General features: G+C 47.3%; 1 protein-coding gene across 1 annotated transcript in view; it reads right to left on the bottom strand.

Annotated features, from left to right (window-relative positions):
* Positions 1-1667: 1667 nt before the first annotated feature.
* smarca2 (SWI/SNF related BAF chromatin remodeling complex subunit ATPase 2) overlaps positions 1668-10422 on the bottom strand; it is a 29076-nt gene continuing 20321 nt past the window's right edge. Inside the window, exons 26-34 of the mRNA XM_088995349.1 lie at positions 9361-9588; positions 7599-7676; positions 7290-7508; positions 6127-6353; positions 5503-5608; positions 5242-5343; positions 5044-5182; positions 4828-4976; positions 1668-4149 (exon numbers count right to left, since the gene is read on the bottom strand). Of these exons, the coding sequence (XP_088851475.1) occupies positions 4120-4149; positions 4828-4976; positions 5044-5182; positions 5242-5343; positions 5503-5608; positions 6127-6353; positions 7290-7508; positions 7599-7676; positions 9361-9588 (1278 nt within the window). The 3' untranslated portion in view covers positions 1668-4119. The remainder of the gene's footprint in view (positions 4150-4827; positions 4977-5043; positions 5183-5241; positions 5344-5502; positions 5609-6126; positions 6354-7289; positions 7509-7598; positions 7677-9360; positions 9589-10422) is intronic.

Raw genomic sequence — 10422 nt, 5'->3', positions numbered from 1 at the left:
AGGTCAAACGAGCGATTCACACTGTAGGATTCTGTGACGTGGAGGCTGGCGATCATCAAGTTGACCCCCCCCCCCCCCGCCGCCATGTGGAATGTTGCCTTTTGACTCTTTTTGCTTGCGACACAATAACCGGGGGGGACGCGTCTTTAGCGGGCAGGTTAAGTTCCGTTGACGCACGCATCTTGTTGTTGGGATGTGGAGGGGCAATAAAACAATTGGTGGCAACAAAAAGACGGGACATTCCATTGAAGGGTGGGAGCTAAGAATCTTAGAATCAATTAAAAGATGCTTGTCATTGGCTGAATGGGGACCCCCCAACATAGCCCATAGTGATACCTCGGTTTACGAACCCCTTGCCTTACGGACTTTTCAGTTGACGAACGTTAAACAATTCCCTCCCACCCCATTCCATCAACGACCATCACAAAGGTCAATAAAATGACTTGATTATACAGTACAGCTTATTTCTTTCGTTATAATACATTAGCACATTTATTACACATAAAATAAGGTCTATTTTGTTTAGTTTTACAGCTTATTTAGTAGAAAATGATGTTTTATGGGGACCTGGAAACGGATTATTCTCATTTCAATGGTTTCCTATGGGAAATTAATTTTTGGGATACACATTGTGTCTGGGAACCAATTATGTTCATAAGCCAAGGTATCACTGTACTTGTAGTTTGCCCGGAGACATGCTAATTAGCCTAATTGTATGTGCAACAAAGCAGAGTGATTTGGCCTTTCCACATTTCAAGTTGATCAAATGGTTTGATCGCCATTTTCCCCAAAAAAGAAGACCCCCGTCCCCCCTACAAAAGGAAGCGAATATGAACCCCAAAAACTTGTTTTGGGACAAAAATCCAAACGTTGAGTCGATTTCTCTTCGGATGCGACTTTTGTTAGCTAGCTGGCTATTAACTATCAAATAGCTAGCTTTCTACCTATTTGAGTTACTTCCGGGTTGAGTGAAGGCCAAGCTAGCTATCTGTTAGCTAGCTAGCGCTCTATCTATCTGAGTTACTTCCGGGTTGAGTGAAGGCCTAGCTAACTATCAATTAGTTATCTATTAGCTAGCTGTTGGCTACCTGGCTGTCTATTAGCCATTTATTTGCTGTCCATTAGCTATTTATTAGCTATCCGTTACCTTGCTTGCTAGTTATTAGCTGTCTAGCTGTAAGCTGGCTATCTATTTGCTATCCATTAGCTAGCTAGCTATTAGCAGTCCAGCTGACTTGCTGTAAGCTGTATAGCTGGCTAGCTGTTGGCTGTCTGGCTATCTATTCACTATTTATTTGCTATCCATTTAATAGCTGGCTAGTTATTAGCTGTCTAGCTGGCTGTCTGTACGCTGTCGGCTATCTATTCGCTATTTATTTGCTATCCATTAGCTAGCAAGCTCTTAGCTGTCTAGCTGACTGGCTGTAAACGGTCTAGCTGTTGGCTATGAGCTATTTATTTGCTATCCGTTTGCTGGCAAGCTAGCTTTTTATTTGAGTTACATGCAGGTTGAGTGAACGCTGGCGCGTGTGGCTGCCGCTGCTCACCGACAGAAAAAAAACTTCTCTTGTGAGTGTAAAGTGACCGTCAGAGTTTTGAAAGGCGCTTAGAAATGAAATGTAATTCTTATTCTTTTCTTTCCCAACACACGACGGTGTGCCCCTCCCCCCCTTTTAACAAGGCTCATTTCAAAGGCAGCACTGCGGTGGAAAAAGAGCAATAAAAGCCGTCGGAAGCGAGGCCCCCCGTGCCGCGTTGCTGCACCGTCAGATGCTTTCAGACTCCTGAGCAGAGTTTAAGAGTGGGCCGGGGCTAAAAAAAAAGCCGCAAAACCAGAGGAGGTCGAACTTGCTCAAACTTTACAAGGCCAGAAACAAACCAAGTTGCGCAATCAGGCCAAAAAGGCCCTTTTGGCGTCCACAAAACTCGTAATCTCGCCTGGGGAGGGTTTTAAAAAAATGGGAGGCAGGACAAGCGTGTTTTGCACCAAATTGGGGGAGGGGGGTTTAATTGGCTGGCTCGGGGCCATGTGACCACAAAGCAAACACAAACATCACACTTGGAAATGAAGAACAAAACAAACGTTGAATTGTTGTTGAGTACGCCGCAAGACATGGCGCACAAGCTGTAATACAGTGATACCTTGGCTTACAAACTTAATTGGTTCCCAGAAAGTGTGTGTAAGGCGAAAGGTTTGTCTTCCAAACATTAATTTCCCATAGCAAAACATTAAAATGAGAGCAATCTGTTCCCAGGTCCCCATAAAACATCATTTTCTACTTTCCTAAGCCTTAAAACTACACAAAGCAGACCTTATTTTACGTACAGTAAATGTGCTATGGTATTGTAACCAAAGAAATAAACTGTACCGTATAATAAAGTGGTTTTATTGACCTTTGTGATGGTCGTTGATGGAATGGAGTGGCCGCCTTCATCAGCATTCAACACTTGATGAGGAACGTAGCCTTCTTCTTCTTCCGCCATCTTGAGGAATGATTCCTTGTAAGCTTTGGCAGCTTCATCGTCACAACTGGCTGCCTCACCATGACCAAAGAAAGACACTATGAATCCCTGTACGACGCTTCAGGTTCTCAAACCATCCGTGGCTAGCCTTGAAATCGTCAATGGTGTTCCGTTTAGCTAGGTTGATAGCTTTTTGCATCAAGTGTACAGATGGCTTGTGCGGGTGTCAGAGATATGCCAGTCAGACACCGTGGACAGAGACTCGGAACCAGAAAGACTGTCCTACTGCCGGCAGGAGACGCGGGCATCAAATGACATCCGTCTGAATTGTGCGCCTCTCTGCCAAGCAATTTATTGAGAGTATATGTAAATTAAAGTGATACATTAGTAAAACATGGATGACTATAATGCCTCTGGGCGTCGTGCAAGCAGTAAAACATAGACATTTTAATTGGTTGTCTTTTCCATGAACTGATGAATTTGTAATCTGGCGCTTGTGTTTAAGCCGTAACTAACTTTGGTGAAAAAGGACTATCTCAAGCTGTAAATTTTGTGCGAGGCCGGCCGGACCTTCTCGATGGCGCCGACAGTTCACCTTGCCGGCCGGCCGGGTCTGTTTCACTCAGATTGACTGTGGCCATCTGCGCTTGGACTGTGGGCCCAAAAGCACGACACTTTTAAACATGATAACTTATTATTCTCCATCAGCGGGTTATTTGTGGAGCCTGATTGATGGGATATTTTAACCTTGCAGTCAATAAAGTTGAAACGAGTGCAAATTTCACTGTGTTGTAACCATTTTGTCACTCTCTCTCTGTCGTCTGCCTGTCTCTTTAATGTTTGCTGCGTTCTTGACCAATCACGTGGCTTGAACCGAAGACTGGGGGCGGGCAATAGAGGACCAAAACAAGCCGGCTGCCATTTTCTTGTTAGGAGAACGGGCTCGTATCCCGAAAAATCGTTTGTATGCCAGGGTAAAATTTTCATCAGTGTAACGTTGGTAAAGTGAAAAGTTCGTAAGCCGAGGTTTCACTGTACTCTTTCGGAAGGTTGTTTTTTCTTTAATAACCGTCCGAGATGGGGGGGGGGGGGGGGGGGGGGTCCAAACATTCGGCCCCCAAACCCGCCACGGTGGAATGGCTGGATTCCGCACGCGTCCCCAGAAAGAGGCCATATTGCCCCTCCGTGGCGAGGAAAGGCTTTTTTTTTTTTTGGGGTGTCGCTTCTGATTTCAAAGGCGGACACTAGCAAGGCGGTTCAGGCACCCCAAGGACTACGGATGCAGATTTGGGGGCCCCATCGGACCGTACCGTCATCATCGGACACCCCCCCCCCCCACCACCACAACATCTACATTTGTTGTTTTTCTCAAAAGTGCAAGCATAAAAACGCGGTGTAAGCAATGGCAAAAGCAGATGTCGCGTCAACCAAAACAAAAAAAAAACAAAAAAAAAAAAAACAAATACTGCAAACTAGATTACATCGGTGAAACGGACGCCGCTCGCTTGCTTGTTAGTGAGGAAAAGGTCGATGCGGCGAGGCCGACTGTGTCAACAAAATGCGGCCACAACAAGGAGGGTGTGTGTGTGTGTGTGTGTGTGTGTGTGGGGGGGTGCTCTTCTTCTTCTTCTTCTTCTTCTTCTTCTTCTTCGTCGCTCACTCGTCATCGCTGATGTCAGACGCTTCCTGCAGGCAGACAGCAAAAAGCGGAGAGATTTTTCAGAATAATCATAATAATAAATTTCATTTCTAAGCGCCTTTCAAAACTCTCAAGGTCACTTTACAGTCACAGGATCGGTTTTTCTGCGGGTGGTGAGCAGCGGCAGCCACGCGTGCCAACGTTCACTTAAGATAGCTAATGGATAGCAAATAACTAGTGAATAGATAGCCAGATAGCCAAAAGCTAGCCAGCTAGACAGCTTACAGCAAGTCAGCTAGAGAGCTGATAGCTAGCTAGCTATCAGATAGCTAATACATTGCTAATGGATAGCAAATAAATAGCTAATAGATAGCCAGATAGCCAACAGCTAGCCAGCTAATAGCAAGTCACCTTGACAGCCAATACCTAGCTAGCTAATGGATAGCTAATAAATAGCAAATAAATAGCTAATAGATATAGCCAGACAGCCAAGAGCTAGCCAGCTATACAGCTTACAGCAAGTCAGCTAGACAGCTAATAGCTAGCTCGCTAATGGATAGCTAATAGATAGCTAATAGCTAGCCAGTGGTCTGCGCAGGCATAGCGCCCTATTAATGTGAGCATCTTTCAAAGCACTTGTCACAAAATGGACCGCGCCATAAAAGAAAGGAGGGGGGCAACGGGACTGCGCCATCTTGGCGTCTTTTTCTGTCCGTCGGACTCACGTTAGCGTCTCGCTCGTCGTCATCGTCGTCGCTTTCGTCGTCGCTGACGACGGGCTTGGCCTTGGCTCGGCCCTGCCGCCTTTTGGCCCCCCGCTCGGCGCCCCCGCGGGCCTCCTTCTTCAGCTTGATCTTCACCCACACCGGCTTGGCTGCGAAGGGGACGAGACGGCGTGAAAAGCCGAAGGATGAGAACCTGCCTGGACGGCTGGCGCTGACCTTCGGCCTCCGAGTCGTCGTCGTCGTCCTCGTCCTCGTCCTCCTCCTCGCTGTCGTCGTCCTCGCTGTCGTCGTCCTTGGCGATCTTCTGCCTGGCGCTCTTGAACACCGACTGGAGAACGATAGAGTCCTCGTAGATCTGTGGGCGGGCAAAGGCGTTAGCGTCCCCTTCCGGGAGGGATCTGGAGTGGGTCCGACCTGAGATCCCTCCAGGTTGAAGGTCTGCGCGTTGTGGCACAGCAGCATGACGTCCTTCTCCAGGTCGGCCACGCCGCGGTACCTGTGGCTTCGGACGCGATCCTGCCGAGCGAGAGACGGTGAGCGCCCCAGGAACCCCACAGGAACCCACATAGGAACCTCCCTAGGAACCCCCTCAGGAAACTTTCCAGGAACCCACCGAGGAACCCCCAACCCCCTCAGGAACCCACCTAGGAACCCCCCAGGAACCCGTTGGCCTACCTTGATCTTCTTGAAGTCCACGGGCTTTCGGATCAGCTCGTAATATTCCGGAAGCTCCTTCCTGGAGGGCAGCTGGACAAAGACCTCGCTCAGCTGCCTGCCAGCCCTGAAAAACACCAGCAGAGCCCAATCCCGCTTGAAAAGACCCGGTGTGACTTGGGCGTCAGTCGTACAGGAGTGGTCCATCGGTGAGAAGGTTTCTTTAGCCGTCACCTGTACTTCTTTGAGTGGGGTGAGGTTTCATTTGGATCGTTCCTACAACGGACTTCTTAGGCAACACAGGCTTCGTTATGCTGATGAGGTGATACCAGTGAAAATGGGGCAATCGGCCCATAATCAGGCAGGACAATAGACGTAATCAGTGTAGCCTCAGGAAATAGTCCTCTGCTCCCCCCAACCTGAGAGCAGGGACCTATCATAGCAGAGTCTGGCACCTCCAATACTGGACGGTAATATACGGCCAAAACTACCAGCAAATTTTTGGTTGCTGACGAAGCCTCTTGGATAAGAAGATAAGAAACGTCCGACACCTTGAAAGTACGGATGGCGGCTAAAGAAACCTTCTCATCGATCGGTCTGACTTGAAGAAGAAGAAGAAAAAGGGGTCCATGGGGGGGTCCTCACCCGTCTCGGTAGTTGATGACGGTGTCGACGATGGCGTTCATCTGCTTGGTGAGTTTGGGCGGGTTGGGCGAGAGCTTCTCGGCGGGCGGGCGGCCCCGCCTCTTCTTGGCCTTGGCACCCCAGTCGTCGCGGCGGGCCGACGGCTCCTTGTCCGGCCGCCGCTTGCGTTTGCGCTTCTTCAGACGGATCTCCTCCTCCATCTCCTCCAGGTTGCCGTCCTCGATGGCCTGCCGGCGAGACGTTCGGACGAGTGATGGGAGTTGCGGCTCTTTTCAGAGAGCCGATTCTTTTGGCTCGGCCCACTAAAAAGATCCGGCTCTTTTGGCTTCCAAATGGCTCCTCAATTAATTAACTACCACAAATCACGTATACTTATGTGAAAAACAAATTACTCATGTAAAATATACACTATATCAAACATTTTTAATTTTATGGCTTGATTTATATGTGCACAGAGTAGTGATGGGAATTGCGTCTCTTTTCAGAGAGCCGGTTCTCTTGGCTCGGCTCACTAAAAAGATCCGGCCCTTTTGGCTCAGCTAACGAAAAAGATACGGCTCTTTTGGCTCCCAAATAGCTCCGCAGTTTTTTTTTGTGTTGCTTAAATGAATTAACTACCAAAAATCATGTAAAATGATGTGAAAAACTAATTACTCGCGTAAAAAAGGTTACTCTTGTTTGATGATCAGCTGTCACTAATTTGCTTTTCATATTAATAATGCTATCATACCAACTAGTAATAAATATCATCATTGAATAATAATAGCAGCATCATGTGATAACATTTGTCCACCTGTCTAGCCTGACCTCCTCCCCCTTCTCCTCACTGCTGCCTGTGTCTGTAGTTGTCCCCTCCCTCCTCTACCATGGATATCGAACCAATCATGTGTGGCTTTAACCGAAGACTGGGGGCGGGGAATAGAGGATAAAAAAAAGTTGGCTCTCATGTCCGGTTCGTTGTTAGGAACCGGCTCTGTTCGTTCACTTCAGAGATCCGGCTCGTTGGCGAACGACACATCACTAGTTCAGACGTGCCAAAGGCCGGTTGGCCACGCCCACCCGAGGCGCCTCATTGGAATTTGAAGCCAAAACGGCCAAAACGGAAACTCTTGAAAGGCCTTCGGAGCCTCCCAAGATGGCCGCCGGCAAGAAACAAAACATACCCTGAGCCACTGCTTCTCGGTCAGCGCATCGCTGTAATCGACGTCGCGGCGGCAGCGGGAGCCGCGGCCAAACATCTTCTCCTCCTCCTCCTCGTAAGTGAGGCGCTCCACCTCGGCGTCGTCTTTGATGATCCAGGAAGGAAGCTCGTCCTCCTCCATCAACCGCGGCTTCCGTTTCGGGTTGCGGGCGTCCTCACGCCGACGCTCCATGTCCAGGCGCTGCGATGGGAGGGGGAGGGGGGGTCAGTGGAAGGGGGGGGGGGGGGGGTATGATGCTCACCCCCCCACCCCACAAGTCGCCTTGCTTACCATGTACAGCTCAAACTCGTCCTCGTTGCGGGCGATCATCTGGTTGAGGGTTTCGTCATCCGGCACCTCGTTTTCTTCCTGCGCGTTAAGCAGAAAAAAGCCTTCACATGCAAACACTCGTCTTTTTTTTCAACCCTAAAATGGAGAATGAAGCAACTTCTCCATGATTAACAAGAAGAAGAATTACAAGAACAGAAGAACAAGAAGGACTAGAAGAACAAAAAGAATAACAAAAAGAAGAACAAGAAGTAGAAAAAAACAAGAAGAAGAAAAAGAACAAGTACAAGAAGAACAGAAGAACAAGAAGAAGAAAAAGACCAACAAGAAGAACAGAAGAACAAGAAGAAGAACAGAAGAACAAAAAGGATTAGAAGAACAAGAACAAGAAGTACACGAAGAACAAGTACAAGAACAAGAAGAAGAGAAAGAACAACAAGAAGAACTAGAAGAACAAAGAAAAAGGATTAGAATAACAACAGGAAGAACAAGAAGTACAGGAAGAACTAGAAGAACAGACGACCAAGGACTAGAAGAAAAAGAACAACAAGAAGAACTAGAAGAACAGAAGAACAAGAAGGAGAAGAAAAAGAACAAGAAGAACAGAAGAACAAGAAGGATTAGAAGAACAAGAACAACAAGAACAAGAAGTACACGAAGAACAAGACGTACAAGAAGAAAAAGAACAAGAAGTAGAAGAACAGAAGAACAAGGACTAGAAGAACGAGAACAAGAAGTACAAGAAGAAGAACAAGAAGAAGAAGTTCAAGAAGAACAAGACGAATAAGAATAATTTTGAAAGGCGCTTGTAAATGAAATGTATTATTATTATTATTATCATAATAATACTAATAATCCATTTCATTTCATTTCTAAGCGCCTTTCAAAACTCTCAAGGTCACTATAGTCACAGGATCAGTTTTCCTGTGGGTGAGCAGAGGGAGCCACACCCGCCAGTGTTCACTCAACCCGGAAATAACTTAAGTAGATAGAAAGCTAGCTAGCTAATAGATACCTAGCCAGCCAGCCAGCCAAACAACTCATAGATACTAACATATAGCAAATAGATAGCTAGGTAGCTAGTTTGATAGCTAGCTCGACTGTCATAATTTATGATGTAACAGGAACCCTAACCATCGTTTTTTTTAATTCCCGGGTTTACCAGCAAAAATGGGTTCTGGAACTACCTGAGTGCACCTGAATGCACCACTGGAGTCTCCTCCACTTATGTCCTTGAGAGTTTTGAAAGGTGCTTATAAATAGAATGTATTATCAATATTATTATTATTATTTAGCTACATTAGGTGTATTAGCTAAGTAGCAATCTAGCAAGCAGCTAGATAGCTATCTAAGTGGCTATCTATCTAGCTATCTGTGTATTTAATAGTGGCATTCTGTGTATTGGCTACCTATCTAGCTAGCTAGCTAGCTATTAGCTATAGAGCTATCTAGGTGGATAGCTATCTATTAGCTGGGTAGCTAGCTTTCTATCTGTCTATTTAATAGTGACATTCAGTGTATTAGCTAACTAACCATCTAGCTAGCTAGCTATTAGCTATAGAGCTATCTAGGTGGCTAGCTATCCGTTGGCTATCTATTAGCTGGGTAGCTAAGATTTACTTGCAGCTGAAGAGCCGGGTTTGCCTGTACTTTTGTCCGCGGGTGTGAATCAAAACAACAAGTTCAAGGCAGGCGGTTATTAGCGAGCGAGCGAGCGAGCTAAAGGGCGCGTGCGTCCATTGCGCGAGCGTGTGTCACCACAGACCTCGTTCTGCTCCTCGTGCTCCAGGATGGCTTGCAGGAAGACGCGGCGCTCGTGGCCGGAGGACTTTTGGTCAAACATGCCGGCCTGGATGACCTTCTGGTCCACGTTGAGCTTGTACTTGGCGGCCGCCAGGATCTTCTCCTCCACGCTGTTGACGGTGCACAGGCGCAACACGCGCACCTCGTTCTGCTGCCCGATGCGGTGCGCCCGGTCCTGCGCCTGCAGGTCCTGCAAATGGCGGGCGAGACGCGCCTAACGTCAGGAGACTCAACTCCCTCCCAGCCCTGCCCCCCCTGCCCCTTTCCACTGCCACACTCACCGAACTCTAAGTACACGCTACATCCTGGACTTTATTTTTCTTCTTTTTTTTCTGCACGACCTCACCTCAACCGTTTTTACACTACAGTGATACCTCGGTTTACGAACCCCTTGGCTTACAAACTTAAATTGATGAACATTTTACCTTGGCATACAAACTTTTTTCAGGATACACACGGAGCGCAACAATGAGTGATGACGAGCCCGTTCTTCTGACAAGAAAATGGCAGCCGACTTGTTTTTATGCTCTATTCCTCGCCGCCAGTCTTTGGTGAAAGCCATGCGATTGGTCAAGAACGCAGCAGTGAGGGGGCGGCGGGGGGTTAAACGTTAAAGAGACAGGCAGACGGCAGACGGAGTGAGAAAATGGAGAGAAAACAGTGACATTTGGACTGGTTTCAACTTTGATTTGAGTTGAAAGGCAGAGTGCAGACCGCAAGGTTAAAATAGCCCATCAATCAGGCTCCACAAATAACCCGCACAAGCAACAAGTACACTGGATGCAAAAAGCGATCAACCCAGCTAAACAGAACACAATTGATGAGGCAACCTGGAAGTTCGTCATCCATTGATGTTTTTAAGGCTAGCCACAAACTTGAAGCGTGGTACGGGGATTCATAGTGTCATTGGTCATGCTGAGGCAGCCAGTTGTGACGATCAAGCTGCCAAAGCTTACAAGGAATCATTCCTCAAGATGGTGGAAGAAAAAGTGTTTCATGCTGATGAAAGCGGCCACTCCAGTCC

Source organism: Hippocampus bargibanti, linkage group LG04, assembly GCF_051943395.1.
Source record: "Hippocampus bargibanti isolate YZ-2025 linkage group LG04, ASM5194339v1, whole genome shotgun sequence".
NCBI classification, from domain to species: domain Eukaryota; kingdom Metazoa; phylum Chordata; class Actinopteri; order Syngnathiformes; family Syngnathidae; genus Hippocampus; species Hippocampus bargibanti.
Note: the sequence above shows the minus strand (reverse complement) of the source record. Positions and strands in the feature narration are given on the sequence as shown.